Here is a 19687-nt window from a genome sequence, read left to right as displayed (position 1 = left end):
CTGGTTTAAAATTGGCCTTGGCCCACGGGCCTATATACAGGTGAGCGATTTCAGGGTCTTAATTTGTTTTATGTTAACTTTTTACGTTTTGAAGTCTTTTATTGTTGCATCAGGAAGTTTTATCTTGTTTTCATTCAATTTTATCATGCATGCCCCAGATATAGCCCATGATTTTAGAGTGTATGCGACAGAGCATAATGGATATTTACCCTGTAACATAAACTAACACAGTTAACATTAATTAAATGAGGTTTATATAACATATCAGGGTATACGTGTATGCACAACCTCATATTTTGTGATGAATGCATGACGTATTATCTACAGTATAGATACACATTTTTGCATACTAAATCACCGCTATAATATATAAAAGAGTGTGTATATTTTGATGATTTAGAATTAATTCCGATTTATCTTCTATGAAAATGGATTTAAATGAAGCTGAAAAGAAGTCCGGCAACTTGAATGATAAGTCTAAATATGTTCTGTATGGTGTGGAAGATACTCCTTCGCTACCAATGTGCTTCTTGTTTGGACTTCAGGTAAATTACAAAGCCACATTTGCAGTTTTTGCTTTACTTAACAATTTGCTGCAATTGACTTTTTCTGTTGCGCAGACGAATTCGGCTCAAAATATCATTATAATGACGTTTAATATGACGAAAGCATTTTGAGCTCGATTTTTTTTTCAAATGCTGTGCAATGATTCTAACCGTCGTAAAAAAACGTGGTAAAAAGTTAGTTAATTAAGGCTTTACTGGCAAATAAATTCTTATTTACCCCTGCCACCGTGTATATCCAATAACGCAGAAATGTGCAAATAACGCAGGAGTTGTGCAAAGGCAACGCAGAATTGGGCAATTTGGTGGCTAAAATGAGGACCGCGATAAGTAAATGGACCAATATTTTCATTGTTCACCAAATTGGAAGAAATGAATTAGCGCATACGGTTGCTGAGACATTAAATAAACTTTAAACCTCATCAAAAATATTTCCATGAAAATGTTATTTTTTAAGATCATTCGTGAAAATGACAACCTGACTGGCGTAGCGTATTGATGGCGATTTTCAGATTCGTTGACATCTTTAAATACAATACTACATATTACTTTTTGATTTTTTATATGCGGTGTACCTGAGACATTTTCCAATCTACGCGTGTCATATTACACTTAATTTAGCAGATAAAACGTAATTGATACCATTTTTACGAGGTAACGCCGAATTCGTGAATGAAGCACTGAAGCAACGGCGGTTATCTCGTTAAAAGTAGCTAAATAATATTGTAAGAGCTTCCTTCTATTGTTATACAACACGTGTAGTTTGACAAATGTCTTAGGTATACAGAATATGCAAAATATATTGTTTTAAATCTGTTTAATGTACATATTTATGTGACAAAACACAAAAGTCACCTTCAAACGGTAATCAGGTTGACTTTCTCACGAATGATCTAAAAAAGTAAACATATTCCTGAAAAAAAAATGTAATGCTGGTTAAAGTGCTGTATGAGCTATTTCATTTCAGGAATAAATGTTTTGAAAGATAACATGACGAAAAATGGACATTTTATTGGCGCATCAAGGATATTTTTTCTACACAGGGAAAAAATTATGTTATGTTAAAAGGTTATCGAACTAAATTTAAAATAAATGATATATATTAAAAGCAGTATCAAAATAATTTTCTTGTAAAATTCAATTATCATTTTTTTTTATTAATGTTTTGGTAAGTATATTTGGTTGGAGTACTTTTTGCAATATCTTAATTATCTTCTTCTATATATTCACCTCAAACAACGTTCAGTTTAAAGACGTTTTCCGGAGTTTTCATATAGAGATATAGGCAAAATTAAAACTGTTAAATAGAATTTCTTTAAACTTGGCATGTTGTTAGAATATAATAACAGAAACATTTTTAACGGAAAAAATTGGGGTCGCCGTTCTCATTTTCGTGTTATCTGCCCTTGAATTGGACTTTTTTGTTAAATTCAAGGGCAGATAATTTACAATGAAACGAAACAATCCATTTCTTTCTTCTTAGTTTCATGAAGCTTACCTTCGTTTAAGTCACTATGCAAAATTTCAGGAATGAATTTGAGTGGATAGTTTTTTCCCATTTCTTCACTTAGCCTGTGCATTTTTTAAAAATTGGCCTATTTTTATGAACCTTTATTTTCATTGAAATAAAATTAACGATGTAAGAAATTGCATGTAATTTTGTTTTGTATTCAACAATTAAAAGAAAAACATTATCCAGAAGTAAAAACGTTGATTTATTTACGTATGTATAAGTTATATGCCCTTTAAATTACCTCAAACAAGTAGAAAATTCTCATTCAGGGGCAGATAGCTCAAAACACGAGAACGGTGATCCCAATTTTTTTTCTCTAAGAATGTTTCTTTTATCATATTCTAACAACATTCCAAGTGAAAAGAAATTCTATAGAACAGTTTTAATTTTGCCTACATGTCTACATGAAAACTCCCGAAAACGTCCTTAATGACTTTACATTACACTACAAAAATTTTGTATCAAAATGGAAAAAGGTCCTGAATCAGGTAAACAAAACATAGTCTTTTTACCCCGCAACAGTAGTGAAATTCTTCACTTAAATTTTAAAGTAAAAATGGCTGGAAATCAGCATTATAATTTTTTTACATCTTATATGTTTTATCTATTTTTGTTGATATTTAAACAATTTTTGAAAAATCTACCCCAAGTCAGTGTCCTGTGGCCAATACAATTCTAACTACCTTTATTGTAAGTTTGTTCGGAACGTCGGTGGTCCTACTCAGGTGCCCGTTCGTGCCTGAAATAATGCACGGAAGGGCACCTGAGGCCTTCCTCCACCGTAGCGATATGACCTATACCGTGTCGGTGTGACGTAAAACCCAATCAAACAAAGTAATTTTGTAAAAAGAACGTTTTGAAGCAGATTTTGCCTACTAAATGTTACCTAAGATTATTTGGAAAACATTGAAAAGTTTACCAACTTACAAAAAAAAAATCACACATCCTGTCCCGCTCCTATACCACTAGGTGAAAATGTGCTTGTTTGTTGAAAAACAAAGTTATAACAATTATATTTATCACGTGGCGAGGTTATCAAGGTGTAAGAGTATCCCAGGCTAAGATCCTGGTTCTATACGAGTCATCATTGCCGCAAACATTCAAAAGTTTCACATATATGAGATAACATATAATTATCATATTGTGACTCAAAATGCATTGCGTTTTATGGTTTTGCACTGCATTATTATATGTATAAATGATTTAAGTTATCTATTCATGTCAGATGGAGCAATTCGAACGCTATAATAATAAATGACAGAGAAACTTTAATGATGTTTCTAATAAATTGTATCAAATGTAAATACATTTTCCTCAACTTGTGCACAAAACGCTGTAAGTGCCATATATCTTCTAACAATAAATATCAAACCTATGCCGCCAATGTGGAGTCATGTCCGCTTTTATGTTTTGCAGCGACGCTTTTGAAAAAATTACATCAGCAAGTTGTTGCTACTTCGCTTTTAGCGAACTTCGGATATAACGAAAGATATTTAAATGTCCCATTGAGTTCGTTATAAGCGGAGTCGACTGTACAATGGTATGAAAACTGTAGTTAAAAATTCAGTTAAAAGTAAAAATGCACTGTCACTATAAATCAAGATTATGATGCGCAACATTTCACCGAACCAGTTTGAAAGGCACATTATGCCTCTAAATGTAATTCTGTTTTCATTCTGCAGAAAGGGCAAAATGTGTTTTATAATGTTGCAATAATGTATTTTAAACATGTGAGATGTTTATCTTCTGAAGAAACTAAATATAATGTAAAATATTTTCAAATAATGGTAGCTGAATGTAAACACGGTAGTATTTGGACTCCCTTACCAAATACTAAATCACTATAACTGTACTCATTGCTAAAACGCAAAAGAAGCGAAATATGTCACAGCTTTATGGCCAATAATTAAATTTAGAAACTATAACAGTGCCCTAAAATTAAGAAGCTTTTGAATTATTTTTTTTAGCATTTCTGAGGCTTTATTGGCCTTTAAGAAATGAACTAGCTTTGCAAGTTTCATCAAATATTTATTATGTTGGCTGGTTTCCCGCGTGGTTTTATTATCATGAACGTTATAATGACAATCTTATGTCATTTATAAAGAACGTTACGTTAGCGCCGGGAACCAACTTCATATGGTTCACCAAAATGTGCATCGGTTATGTCCGGTAAAACATATGTTGGTTAAACTCCCATATGATGACAATATTGAACGGTAAGTCTATTACAATTTTGAGTTATTTTTTTTGTTGGATATAAACTATTATTGTAAAAAATCGAAATGTTACTCGACCCTTATAAAGTTCCTTTATGATAACCAATTCATTCTGTGTCAAACAAATATTGACTAGTAATGATGAAAAAGATGCACGCAAGCCCTTATTTGATCATTACTTTGGAAATCAGCAACAGGTGAAAGGAATAATGGTCAAATTGCATATTGTGATACATATGTGGATATGTGTTCCATAGCTAGCATTAAATTCAATAAATAAGAACTACATGTATCTGCAATCAAAACACTGACAAGATATTATTAAAATAAAACTTATACCAGTAACCGAGAAATATTAATATCCTATCATTTCGATATTTTTCTATTATACTTCAAATTCACATAAAAATAATTCAAAATTGAAGAACAATACCGTTCTTTTTTTCTGGAAGACTGTTAATGTGTAACTACATTAAACATGTTTAAGCATATTTTAAGTAATACTAGATTCTATCTTACTTTAATATTTTGAATTTTCATAAATCAGATTATTGTCGTCACGGTACTGAAATAACATTTTTTTGTTTACTTTTACACAGTTACTTTCCGCATTAAGCTGATAGTATACCTTGAATAAATTATATCAGTTTTTTTTTTCTTCTATGTAAATTTTCAATTCATATACTTTTTTTTCGTCTTACGCAGAAAGCGCATGCGCGAATTATTTATTCCTATCTTGGCGGAACATCGTAATGCCCATACATATGATATAAGAAACTGTTGTGTATATTTTAATGTAAATTGATACTTTTTAAAACGTTAACCAGTTTATATTAGTTCCCCTTTGTAGGGTAGATATGAATTTGTATTATAAGTAGGTCTGTTTAAAGTATTCAAAGTAGATCTATTATATTATGATTATGCAGTGTATTTTTCATTTATGACGTCAGCATCGCATGATGTGTGGGCTTGTCTTTGAAGTGTGCAGCCACAGGTGTTCGGCGCATTTATTGGCCCGGGGGTAGTGACCAATCAACGCGCCGAACACCTGTGTATGCAGCAAATTTGATATCTCAGCAAAAAACGAACGTTTCATGTTTAAAAAAGGTGTATTATTTCAAATAAATCACATATTATTATCAAAAAGTTAGTTGTTTTTATCCTATAATCTAATCATTTGATATTATCGTTCATTTGTGTTTTATACTTATATGCATATATTTTTCTATATATGATATATGTACATACAAGCTAGATATGTAATAAAGTGAAGTATATTGCACGTGCTTTTTAGAATCATCGTCTAATTCTATTTCACTGCAGTGTTTTAGCGTGCAACAATTTAGGTAAAGGATAACGGGCCGTTATGAATCTGAAAGCGAGTCGCCATATTGGTATTTCTATAAAAAAAAAATGACGTCACAGTGGAAATCACCTTCTCACGTGACAAAATTTACTTCGGAAGGAACCAAGATGGGAGGGTTCGGGTAGGATTATACCCGAGATAAGTCGATATCTACCGATTGACTTTTCATTTCATTATTTCAGCAAGCTATCATGTGTATTGGCGGAACGTTATCTATTCCGTTCATCCTGTCCGGACTTTTGTGTGCCAGCAGTGGCGATGTGACGTCAACTCTGCTCAGCATAACCATGTTCATGTGTGGAATAGCCACCATTCTCCAGTGCTTGTTTGGTATACGGTAAATAAAACATTCGGAACACCTCGCCAATTACCGCTACTTAAAAATCAAAAGTTTGCTTGTCATAGTTAGTTCTATCTGTTTGAACCTGAATAACTAAAAAGTAGCCCGGACTACTATGATATCACGGTACTTAACATTTATAGGAAAATATTAAAATATAAATATTATACATGACAGATATTTTTCTTTTATCTAATAAGTGAACCTTTTCCAAAACTGTTTGTCAAAAAATTATTTCAAAAGATCTAATTAAATATCATTTTTTAAAACTATTTCCAATGTCTGCCATTTTGGGTAATTTCAGAGGAGGTTATTATGATATATTCAACATTCAAACTATATAAACAGATGATATGTCAGTATATGTAATTATAACATATTTTAATTGACTGTGTAAAAATATGACGATTTTATAAAATATTTTTCTTATCACGAATACATTCATTATTTACAAAATTGAATTTATTGGCAGATGAAAATGAATTTAGTGTGCCCGTTTTTAAAATATTATCCTGAGTTGCTTTAACTAGCAGTCACAGAAAACGTAAATACCGTGATATCATAGAACCCGTGATATCATAGGAACCGAGTACTTTCAAGTTAATTGATGAAGCTTAACTGGTTTTATAGAAATAGATATGAAGCACTTCTTTTAGTTTTACTCTGAGTTTGACTTCAGTGGACGTTTTTGAATTCAATTTTACACTTTTTTATGTTTAATGTTAAATTCTGCTTAAGCCGATACTACATTGAGGTTGGGAGGGGGAATTTTTGGCCGTCTTAAGGTTTCCACTTTATATATCATTTTCTTTTTAGCTACAGTTAATGACAGAAATAAAAAAGATCATTAATATTTAAAAATGCAAAGTAAAATAAAGTTGATAAAACTTTGTAACTAAAAAAGGGATATGGAGCTGTATAAACATACATCACAGGGCTATATATAAATGAGCCGCGCCATGACAGAACCAACATAATGCGTTTGCGACCAGCATTGATCCAGACCAGCCTGCGCATCCGCGCAGTCTGATCAGAATCCATGCTGTTCGCTTACAAACCCTATTACAAGTAAAGAAACTGACAGCGAACAGCATGGTTCCTGATCAGACTGCGCTGGTGCGCAGGCTGGTCTGGATCCATGCTGGTCGCAAACGCATTATTTTGGTTTTGTCATGGCGCGGTTCAAATATATTTAAAAGTCTGCATATATCTATCATTTTCCTTTGGTCATAATCATGAATTCAGTGTGGCTAACTGCCGTGATCCTGAGGAACACCACCACCGTCAGCATTGCATGTATTATTGCCATGGGAATGATACTGGAATTACCCAAATTAAGACCTTAAACGACAAACCCAACTTGCAAAATATACAAATTGCTATTACAATGTGCATTGTACAAAAACATATTTTGGTAGCTGGAATAAAACACATGTAATTAGTTTCTGTGGCATTTTACAGTGTCTTTGGTCAATATTTAGCTTGTACGGATTTTATTTCAGACTCGGTATTGTTCAAGGAGGTTCTCACACCTTTATTGCCCCCATTGTTGCAATGATGGCACTTGATAAATGGCGGTGTCCGGAATCCGGTATATTTTAGACTTTTTAAGTTTCACATTTTGTCTGGAGTTCATAACATTCTTTGTCTACGAGGCATTTGCTGTCCCAACAACGGTGCATATTTGCGTTTTCAGTGTAGATTAGTTAAATTTTATTATATATAAATAAACAGCAATACAATATGTTAGTAAAATTCACATTTTCATTTAAATGCATACGGACTCTTCATTGGTCTATTTAAGTTAACATTCAGAAATATTCTGCATTTAAACATAATTTTATCCTTTTTTCAAATATTTTCATCTACAAACAAAATAAATTTGAAAAAATACTACATTTTAAGACTCTGAGCAGCGACCACTAAATGATACAAGTGGGGTACAAGACGGGGATGAGATATGGCAAAGTCGGATGAGAGAGGTGATGTACAGTCCAGTTGCATTTTCAACTTAAAGTCAAACTGAAATTGAACTTATATTAATCACTTTCGACTCCGCTTCCTGGAACAAACAAGTACTGTTGCGATATGAGGAAACATGATCGTGACCCGAGCAGAGATCGAACCCACGATCCCTGGGTTCGAGAGGCAGCCACCTTAACCACAAGGCCACCGTTCTCCTTATTTATGTATTATCACAATACAAATCATGATTATGTCGGCTACAAACAAAAAACATATACACTAAGTGTGCATGTACAATGTAATAATATAATATCTTATGTTTGTCAATTTTGGTATGATCATGCTGAAATTTTCAATAAATTCAGTTGAGAGACATGATCTGATATTCCATGTATTGAGTTCAAAAGAAACACAAATTTAGCAAACATGCCCAGTAAATGTGCGTTATGAGCCAATGTCGCAAAATAAATGTATCATTGAAAATTATTCTAATATCGTATCTCCACCCTGACTGTTGATTTCAACCTGGCAGCGTTATCGCATGGATTTGACCCAATCTTAGATTTATTCCCTGTTGCACACTTTTCGCATATGCGTAGGCGATGGTTTGTGGCCATTGACAAAACTTCTTATGAGGCGGTTCATTCACCCCGTATAGCTTCTATCATATTTCCGTACAGCTTCTTTCACATTAAGGTCTATAGATTTTGGTGATATTTCAAGATTTCTTAAGACTAAAATCTATCCCAAAATTAAATGTACAATGAAATCAAACAGCTATGTTGTTATCAAAGTCAACATAAGCATGCGCGTTGATTAAAATAGAGATCACAGATATAATAAATTAGCGACATTTACATTTTATGCACAATAAAAGCAATTGGGTATGTGTGTTAAATTTGTGTTTGTTATGGAATTAAATAAATGGAATATCATACCATGTCATTGAAAATTCCAGCATGATAGGGTCAATATAGACTCACATTATAACAGATTTATTCATGCACACTTATAAGATTTGTGTACATGTGGAACGTTATTCAGGTAAAATAACACATGCCTGGTTAAGGTTACAATTTATTCACTAAAACCCTGAGGCACCTTTTTTATTGTTATGTGTGTAGTTATTATGCTTGCTGGTAGTTATTATGCTTGCTGGTAATTTCATCACGCTTGTTGCTAATCATACCGTGCTTGCTGGAAGTTACGTGATGTCTATATCTTAATATCATATTTTCAAAGACTGAATTAGCGTATACTTTTGCATCGTAAAGTTGCGATAGAATATCATAATTATATTGTATAAACAATGGATTTTGGACGAAAGGCAAATTACAACACGCAAGCACGCAAACAAATACATGTAGATCTTACCAGCAAACAAAAACACATCATTGTTAGTTAACATGTTGACATCGAAAAATAGAAAAAATAAAACAGCATTACATCACTGTTATATAATCCGTTTATATAGTTCCCAGAATATTCTGACTGACTTTTGACAAACTTTTCGTTCCATAGATCCAAGGCAACCTTATTGTCGCTTCAATCACACAGCTGGTGCTCGGCTGCACGGGAATGCTGGGTATAATAATACAATTTATAGGACCACTGACGATCGCACCTACCATATCATTGATAGGCCTGTCTCTTACAGGAGTAGCTATTCAGTTCAATAAGTACCAGTGGGGTATCGCATTCTTGTAAGTTATTATTTTCCCCTTTTTATTCGTATGTTCTCCATTCAGATTTTCAAAGATTTATATAGCGTTAACGCATTTTTGTAAGACATTATCCGACCTCCTTTCCCCGCTTTTTTTTCTTTCGCGTGTTCACCATCATTTTCACGATAGAATTCTGATAATTATATATTTATATAACAGTAATGAGATCATTAAGTAAAAAATAAAGCATTTGATACTTGTAATTATATAGACTCGATATGAAACTTGAGCACTGCAACGATGTAATTAAAACTGTGGAGCGATATGACAAGATTACCCGTTGTTTTTTACAATTTTTGTTAATTACAAATGCTTTTACTGCAGTTAAACAGACGTATCTGGTACAATATGCTTTTTTGTTGTTATTTAACTATATTTACGTAAATTTATATTTCTCAAGGTCACTGAGCCTGACATTGGTGTTCTCGCTATATCTTCGTGAGATTAAGATTCCACTTCCGGCTTATAACCGGAAGCGGGGTTGTCGTCTGGTTAGATATCCGCTATTCCAGCTATTTCCAGTAAGAAACCTTTATTGTCTTTCAGTTTTACGTATTGTTTTATAATGAAAATCAACTGGGATCGGAGCACTGTACATGTGTTGCCTTTTACCAGTTGGGTATTATTTACAATTAAATGCATTGCAAATAGTACATGTAATTTTATTTCATTGCTGCGAGATACATGTGTGTGTAAAAATATACAAAGATGACGAAAACAACAAAAGCAAACGGGTTGGGCAATACTTTCATTTTCAATATCAGTTTAAGTAATTACTAGTATAAAGTTAATCATTGATTTTTCGGAAGGATAGCAGAAATAGTCAAAATGAGAGATTCTGTAAAAGGGTTGTTTGTGAGGTTGTTATACAGTGTTGAGTACAATACTGAATTCTGTCGGACAAACTTTTAAAACTACATTGTATATTGTACGAGGCGCTAGCCGAGTCTGATATAGGTTTTGCAGCCTTGTACGAGTCCAATAGAATCAGTATTTTCCTCAATAGTGTATAATGAACTTTTTACAGTGCATTTCACATCAGCATGTTTTGACATATGACAGAATATGGTTGCTTTAATTACAATCAGGATTTGATATCGATTTTTGACTCACAAAAATGAAACGAGGCTATATGGAGTATGATATGCATTTTCAAAGATAAAGATTTTTTGGACTCTAAAAATGAAAAAGAGGCTACACGGAGTGCGATATCGATTTGAAAATAACATTTTTGACTCTGGCTATATGGTGTGTGATATAGATTTGATATGATTTTGTTTGGACTCTGGAAATGAAAACGAGGCTAAATTGATAAGTGATAAGACTGGATTCAATAACGATTTGTATTGGAACAAGACGTGGGGCAAAAGGTGAAAGTTCATTGTTTATATTTTTTTAATGTGTGAAATAAAGTTAGATATTTTGTTGTTAGTAAACCTACGTCATATTGTCATTGATAAAATATAATACCACATTAAAAAAAATAAAAAACACAAAGATACGTATTTTTGCGAAAAACGAAATTACTTAAATCAGCCACAATAACTATCACAGTTTTATATGGTGGGTGATTTATGCCATGTCTTTTTTGCTTCTTCGCTTTGAGAAAACGTAAATGCGAAAATACGAAAATGTGTCAAAGTCAAACTTACGACATTGCGTAAATCAGCCACCATAGTTTCCAAATAGGCTTAGTACTGTGAGAGTTCTGGCCAAAATGAAATTAGTTACAGTTTTTACTCCGAAACAATATTATTTTATAATATCCTATTAGTCGGTGTCCAGTTTGTGCCACTTAAATTGTGTCTTTCAGAGAACTTCGGCTATGCTCGACAATATTATACGGTGTTCCGTATGGACACTCGTGATTTTTATTTCGTCCCTACCCGCGATTCACGATGGTGAAAACGCGATGGTACGATGATGAAAACACGATTGTACGATGGTGAAAACACGATGGTACTATGGTGAAATCGCGATGGTACGATGGTGAAAACGTACGGTGTTCCGTTTGGACAATCGTGATTTTTTATTTAGTCTGTACCGCGATGCACGATGGTGAAAACACGATGGTACGATGGTGAAATCGCGATGGTACGATGGTGAAATCGCGATGGTACGATGGTGAAATCGCGATGGTACGATAGTGAAAGTGCGATGTTACGATGGTGAAAACACGATGGCGCGATGGTACGATGGTGATATAACATCGCGTTTTCTCCATCGTACCATCGCGATTTCACCATCGTGCCATCGTGTTTTCACCATCGTACCATCGTGTTTTCATAATCGTACCATCGCGTTTTCACCATCGTACCATTTTGCATCGCGGGTAAGGACGAAATAAAATATCACGATTGTCCAAACGGAACACCGTACGATATTGATTCCTCGCTAACATTCTAAATGTCCCAGTCATGACATCGCACACTATTTACATAATTTGAGCCGCGTCACGACAAAACCAACATAGTGGGTTTGCGACCAGCATGGATCCAGACCAGCCTGCGCCTCCGCGCAGTCTGATCAGGATCCATGCTGTTTGCTATCAGTTTCTCTACTTGTAATAGGATTTGTAAGCGAACAGCATGGATCCTGATCAGACTGCATGGATGCGCAGGCTGGTCTTGATCCATGCTGGTCGCAAACGCATTACGTTGGTTTTGTCATGACGCGGCTCAAATGTCTGACATTGTTTAGACACATGCGCTTAGCTTGAAGTTGGCTAAAATATGTTATGCATATCAATAAAACTTAAACTTTTCCGTTTGTATTTGTACGTAAATACTAAAGTAGTTATAGCATAAGCTACACTTTCTTTAAATCATTTTACAGGTTATTTTAAGCATATGCATAAGCTGGTTGTTTTGCCATATTTTAACAATTACTGACGTTTTCCCGAACAATTCTACAATACCAAGTTACATGGCAAGGACAGATTCAAGATTAGAAATTCTAGAAAGGGCACCTTGGTTCTATTGGCCGTATCCTTGTAAGTACAGGCATATATTGTTTTAAGCAACATACATTAAGGTAAATAACTAAACATTTTCATTCAATAATTCATTTATAATGTATCAATAGAATTGTATAAACTGACATACAAATCAGGATTATTTCATTGAATTAAACAACGCAATAAAATTTTCATATTTCTAGTTCAGTTTGGTATTCCGACTGTCAGCGCAGCCGGTTATGTTGCATTCCTGGCGGCAACTATATCGTCTATCATCGAGTCGGTGGGGGACTACTACGCCGCTGCCCGTATATCCGGTGCTCCCCCGCCTCCAGCACATGCCCTCAACCGCGGTATCGCCATGGAGGGATTGTCCAGCATCGTCTCTGGCATGGTTGGTTCTGGACACGGGACTACCTCATATAGCCAGAATGTCGGGGCGATAGGTATAACAAAGGTATGATATGCGAGGCAGAGACATTTAAATAAATTTGTACGTCATACTCAACGTCATCATGGACAATGATAACTTCATTCAAATAATGTTATACAAACGGTTAATCTTTCTCCATCTAACATTAAAATAAAGTTATGCGTTATCTATTTAAGTCCGACAGTTCAGAAAACTAGATTACATTGTACTTGTACCACTCCCGACAGTGCCTCCTGAAACCAACCTATGAGGAAACATGGTCGTAATTCCAATAAGACTCAAACTCACTATCCCTAGTTTGAGAGGCGGAACACCTACACCAAAAAGTCACTGCTCCTTTGTCAAAACGAAAACTTAAGAAAAACAAAACAAAAATCTGTAATACGCCACTTCTTATAGTTTTCTTTATGTATAAAAGATACAGCATATTTTATTCAACAAAACAATCTGTTTATTTTAATAAAAACAATTTGTTTTTCAACAATAGTTTGATCCAAATAATGTGTTTATAGGTTGCAAGCAGGGCCGTCTTCCTGACAGCAGGGCTTATATTAGTTTTCTGCGGTGTGGTTGGGAAATTTGGGGCCGCATTGACGCTGATTCCAGATCCGGTCATTGGCGGGACACTGACAGTACTGTTTGGGATCGTTTCTGCTGTCGGTTTATCTACTCTTAAGTTTATTGACATGGATTCGACAAGAAATCTAACAATTTTAGGAACGGCACTCATACTTGGCCTGATGATACCACAGTACATAAGTAATCCTGAAAATGCGGCATTAATTGATACAGGTATGCTACATGTATGTAGTTATTATCTAAAATTATACACCATGAATCTTATTTTTTCTGATTGATTCTTAAACATTTTTAGTGCACAAGTGATACACACAACTGTATTTACGGTTAAACACGGTGTTCATTCACTTTGTGTATTTTCAATTTTTGTCCGTATACTCTTCATTTATTCTTCTTATTTAATGAAACATTTCTTTTTCTGTATCAAAATCAGTAGATCTTGAGTCACATGCAAAACGTTGTATGAGACATTCTAAGAAGTTTTTTCTCTCTAAATCTTATAGATGTCCATTTCAAATGACCTATTATATAACCGGTTCAACACCCATCTGCAAATCCGAGAAATTTTTTCAGCATAAACTTGCATATTTTCTCATGATACTTTTTACTTGACCAGTTTTGCACAATGCAAGGACCATTTCCGGATGCGTTTTGCATTTATTGCGTTTAGTATGCACCCCAAAATTATTTATCTTATGGACAAACTTGAATAGTATATGTTTATCGGTCATAAAAAAGGAAAAAGAGAGTGGGAAAAATGATTCTATAATTCATTGATATACGTAACTATATTTCAGGAAACAGCGAGTTAGACCAGGTTATAAAAGTGTTATTAGGGACAGCTATGTTTGTTGGTGGCGTCGTTGGTTTTATTCTGGACAACACTGTCCCAGGTATACCTATTTCATGTGATTACCTGTCATTCACAAATTACATTTACTTAATATTCAGTTTTGTTTTGTTTGACTCCACTGAGGTCTTAAAGCATATAAACATAAAATTTGAATTTCTTACACAAATAAACTTGAAAACTTCAAACAGAAAGATGTGCAAATCTAATTTTAGTCGAGAATAAAGATATCTATTTCCCTAGTGGCTGAGTGGTTGCCTTTAATGGTTGAATCATCCGAATTGCAACCACGGTTTATCCCTTCGTGATCGTAAAAGGCGACTAATTGGGTTTGAATAATTGAAGTTTGTGCATCTTTTAGCTCCAGCCGGTGAGGTGGTTTTGACACATGCACTTGCTTTAAGTTTTTTACACCCAAGGTCAGCCAAAATCATTTTTTACTGTTTCGGCACCATATGACCTAAATTGCCTTGGTGTGCCGTAAATCCAAACAAAACAAACAAAAAAGATATCCAAGGTATTGTATAACATTGTTTTCTTCTTGGGCTTCAATTTTATATTCTTAAACCGCAAATCAAGATAAAATACCGGATCTTTTCAGGCACAGATGAAGAAAGGGGCATAATCGCATGGCGTAAAAGTCTTTCATCATCACACGACACCGAAACAGCAGACAGCACTGCCCTACAAATGTACGAATATCCCTACGTTACAAAGTATCTTAGAAAAATTAACTGCTGCACATATATCCCTGTGTCACCCGTGTTCAATAAAAATATAGAGTTTAATTGTTCTTGCTGTCACAGAAATAAAAAACAAGAGAATATAACTGAAGTCGGGTACGACAACAAAGCAGCGTTTGATGAAGACAGTACCGCAGAAAATTCAAGTAGACTTTGAGTAATGCTGGAATAGCAGTGCCGCAGAAAATTCAAGAAGACTTTGAGTAATGCTTGCACACCTTTGCCACCAGTGGGACAAGTTTACTTCTTTAAAAAGAAGCATGCGAGAGGTCTTTTTGCAGCTGTTGAAGATTTGTATATTTTGAAAATATTTGGAGATATAAAAGGCACCAGAGATTTTCAAAAACGAGCATAAAGTATGTAAATCAAACAATTTTAAATCCCAGATTTACATTAATAATGTATATATCATTTGATTGGAATAAACAATATATACTGCTGCATGCCTTCAACCACAATGTGGCAAGAAAATCAAACTTGAGAAAAAGTTGTTCCATTTTCGCCATTTGCGCCAAAAAATCTCCGTTGCGTTATTTAGTCATACCAGTTCAAAGGTGAAAGTAGCAGCAAATTTTCGGTACACTGTTCACTTGGTCATATAATAGTACATGGTGCTTTAATGTTCACTGTTCCTAATTTTCAAAACACGAAATAGTAAAACGCTATTCAGACAACAAGTATCGATTTATACAGTTATAAAGGATTAAAAACGGAATGAACCATTACTCGTAGTGTTTTAGTAACATAAATGATATTTTCCGATTTTTCCTGGTACCGATTTGTTCACATCGATGTTTATTTTTCGTTTAAGTGAGGCGGAGCATGCGCATAACAATTTTTGTAGACTGATTCTAATGTTTTAAGGCTTGAAATACAATGCATTAGCTTCAATTTGATACGCAAAAAAGGATGCCGCCAGCAATCATTCTCAACACTGTGGAGAGGTCTGATGACCTCTCAAATAAAAAGCCTTTTGAGAGATTTATAGAACTAAAATTTGATTAAATGTAACAATTTTTTTTAACGTAGATGTCTCAATTGTTTAGTAATATCGGGAAAATGACGGTTTTAGAATGGAGACATCTACGTTAAAAATCGTTACATTCAATAAAATTTGAGTTCTATAAACCTCTCAAAAGGCTTTTTATCCCGAAAACAAGTGCCTATGACGGAGACAGGCCAGCCTGCACATCCATTTTATATTTGTATATAGCTTAACTTTTCGGTATACAGGAATGTAGATCATGTGCAATGAATTTATATTAACTTTGAAATATACCGGTATTATATTATTATATATAAATAAACATACTTTAACAAAATGTACATAATTTAACGAACTTGAATGATTTTACACGGAATTGTTAAAAAATAAGCTTTCAGTATGCCAGTATTAGTGTTTTTATTTGTTTGTTTATTGTGTGGGGTGAGGTGGGGATAATAATATATTTAAATAAGTACAAGGAATTCAAGGGGTCGCAGGTTCTATCCCCCGCTCCTTAAACTAACACTATTAATGTTCATTCGGATGAGGCCTTAAAAGAATCGAGGTTTCATTGGAATTGCACTACACAGAAAAAAACAACAACGGAACTACAAGGGTACATTGCATTAAGAGTTTAATAGTTTATTGTCTCATTCCAAGCATGTCATATATACAATACATCACAATATTCAATCATATTAAAATACATGTTGGACCAATCTCGATAGATTTATAGGAGACATTTAAAAACATGATGATACTTGTAAAATATATTCTATAACTAAAAACCAATTTACTTTATAACCAAGTTACATGTACATGTATATATAACATACAATTTTGCTTATTCCTTCATGAAAAATCAATATACTTCAAAAATAATGCCCAGAATATTTGTGACAATACTACTGCAATTAACTTGTTATGTGAGTGAGGCCAAATATGTTCATACAAAAGCGTAAGTTTAGTGCAGCATACATGTACCCAGCATTGCTGTATAATTATAATTATGCAGTAAAAGAGTAATGATGTTCCAAAATGAATGAGTATATCATAAAGTATAAGGTGTGTAACCCAATAAGCACCTGACTGTGAAAGGTGTGTGACCTAATATATTCGAATAAGTACATAATTATGCTAAATGTGTGATCCAATAAGTACATGATTGAACATGGTGTGTGACCCAAATTACAAAATTGTGCATGATGTGTGATGTGTTGCATTATGGGCAACCACAAGCGACAGTAAATAAAGCAGAAGAGGGGGGGGGGGGGCGTGATAAATTACTTAGGTGTTTGAGCGCATGTGTAATACATTGGAAAGGGTGAAAATCGAATATAAAAGTGTACACGATATAACATTCACGTTAATTTAACGTTAATGCGTTGATATTTGTACTACTTTTTGTAGCACACAAGTAAACATTACTCATGTCACTATAGACTGGTACTATATAAAGCATGACATGAAACCAATCGGAATAACTCGGCTATTATCAATAACAAGTAAAATGGTTTCCTGCGAGGCATTTTTAATGATATAAAGATATTTCATTTAACTATCTTCAACATTGTTGGGGGGATAAATAAACGTTTGTATCAGGAATATAGTTAACAATAATCGATCAATATAGAAGAAGGTCTTTGGAAACTGATGACCGTTGAAGACCGGAGAAGGCCGAAGATAAAACAATTATTTCTTTTAAAGAAAATGATTAAATAGGCCTACCATTTTATGAATTATTCCGAGCAAAAAAAAATAAAGTAAACACACAAGTTTACGCAGAAAATATCTCTATTTATCATGGCAGATGCCACTACGAATATTTTAAGTTTGTAGATTTTCAGTATTTGTAAAATTTGAGATAGATTTTAAAGAAACATTGATAATTTTCAAACACATCATTCATGTTTTTTCACCCTAAACGGTAAAATAATTATAGAAAATTAGAAATATCACGTAATAGTTTTTTATCGGACTAATTCCCTAAAGGTAAATCCGTAACGTATCGGCAAACGGTATTTAGCTAGGTTTTCGAAAAGGTCAATTAACCAATCATGTACGGTTTACAGATCACATGCTCCTCCATGTACCGAAAACAGGTCACGTGCTCCTCCATGCCTCAAAAGTTAAACGCGTACCAATACCCTGCGGTCTCCAGACCGTAGGGAATAATTATCTTCTCATTCGACGTTTGACGAAAGAAGATTGAGCAAGAAACATCCGGTGACCTCTATTATCTCATTGGCTAAGCGACTTATGTTAATACATTTGGCTGCCATTTAAATGATAAATATATACCATGTGCCAGGCAAATATTTACCAATTCCTTTAGTATATACAATTCCATTGTAGCTCTTTTACTTTTCATGTTACGCATGCATAAATTTATCTAGGCGGCAAATTTTGATGAAAATATGCTGTAGCATATTGTGTCACAAATATTCCACAAGTTTGTTCAGTAGTTCTGTGAAACGGCATTCAAGAAATTGATGCTTTTTTTTATATATTATTTGAAAGTTCTTTTGCTGATATTTTTTAAAAAGCATCGAACTATTTTATGCATGACGCGTATGCATGCATGGATATTGTAGTTGTTGGGCATATTTTTTGAAGACGATGACATATGAAGGCGATATCGCTGGAAGATACACGCATTTTGTAAGCATCGTGTGTTGTCTTTTTTACATTTATTACAGTGTTTAAATGTATAAATTACCTAAATGATTGACAATCGTCATCAATGTCAAAAATATAACATTATGTACCAATTAGTGTCAATTAGCTTGGGCTATCAAATAACGTAATTAAGGCGGGAAATTGTATGCTGTACATCTTACATTATACAACTAATGTATAAGCGACATATATATTTGTTTGTTTTGTCTTATTCTCTAGTTTTGCACATTATTTAGGTTATTGGTTAATACATTTTTAAATATATTATTGTCCCAAAAATGAGTGAATTGATGGTGCGTACAGATTTGTAACATATTTCCTATATTACATACAATACATGGTAAACGGACATTTGCCTCCTCAACGAACAGTTGCCCACGTGACGTTTGCACCATTTTTCAGTGGCGGACATTTGCCCTCTCATATCTTTGTATTAAAAGAAAATAAGGGATGACATTTGCCCCCCCCCCCTTTTAAAAAAATGCTCAAATATTTAATTCTTTGTTATACCGTAGACGAAGCACAGAAGTGATGAAATCGCCGCGATACTTTCAATATAAATTTCCTCAGAAGCAAGATTTAGAACACCTAGATATACGTTTCTTTAGTGACATAATATTTAAGTATTCTTTTACAATTTAAGTTTATGTACTAGTATGCTATAATAATTAAGGATAATGCATATAACAAAACAAACACATGCTTAAGATCACTGAACAAATTGCTAACCAATTAATTTATTATGTTCAATTTATTTCGCAGAACCATAATATAA

At 33.8% G+C, this 19687-nt stretch overlaps 1 protein-coding gene across 2 annotated transcripts; it reads left to right on the top strand.

Annotated features, from left to right (window-relative positions):
• The first annotated feature begins 240 nt into the window (after positions 1 to 240).
• Positions 241 to 16054, top strand: LOC132757349 (solute carrier family 23 member 2-like). 2 transcript variants are annotated; one of them, XM_060748606.1, is made up of 11 exons: positions 241 to 545; positions 5841 to 5995; positions 7501 to 7589; positions 7901 to 7980; positions 9485 to 9666; positions 10088 to 10208; positions 12523 to 12679; positions 12847 to 13100; positions 13589 to 13868; positions 14453 to 14548; positions 15107 to 16054. In XM_060748606.1, exons 1-11 carry the CDS (start codon positions 423 to 425, stop codon positions 15403 to 15405), a joined length of 1836 nt encoding a protein of 611 aa, XP_060604589.1. In that variant the 5' UTR covers positions 241 to 422; the 3' UTR covers positions 15406 to 16054. The 2 variants fall into 2 exon arrangements, with proteins under 2 accessions (XP_060604589.1, XP_060604590.1); XM_060748607.1 differs by having other exon boundaries at positions 242 to 545; positions 7904 to 7980.
• The last annotated feature ends 3633 nt before the right edge of the window (positions 16055 to 19687 follow it).

Source organism: Ruditapes philippinarum, unplaced genomic scaffold (assembly GCF_026571515.1).
Source record: "Ruditapes philippinarum isolate M1 unplaced genomic scaffold, ASM2657151v2 ctg617_1_1_1_1, whole genome shotgun sequence".
NCBI lineage: Eukaryota > Metazoa > Mollusca > Bivalvia > Venerida > Veneridae > Ruditapes > Ruditapes philippinarum.
The sequence above is the reverse complement of the archived record's forward strand: the minus strand, read 5'-3'. Positions and strand labels throughout refer to the sequence as shown.

Excerpts from the sequence above, each read along its gene's own strand:
- LOC132757349 (XM_060748606.1), top strand. The coding sequence starts at position 423 with ATGAAAATGGATTTAAATGAAGCTGAAAAGAAGTCCGGCAACTTGAAT. Across the intron at positions 7,590-7,900 it reads ATGGCGGTGTCCGGAATCCG|AAGACTCTGAGCAGCGACCA; the intron begins GTATATTTTAGA and ends ATACTACATTTT. Across the intron at positions 13,101-13,588 it reads GGGCGATAGGTATAACAAAG|GTTGCAAGCAGGGCCGTCTT; the intron begins GTATGATATGCG and ends ATGTGTTTATAG.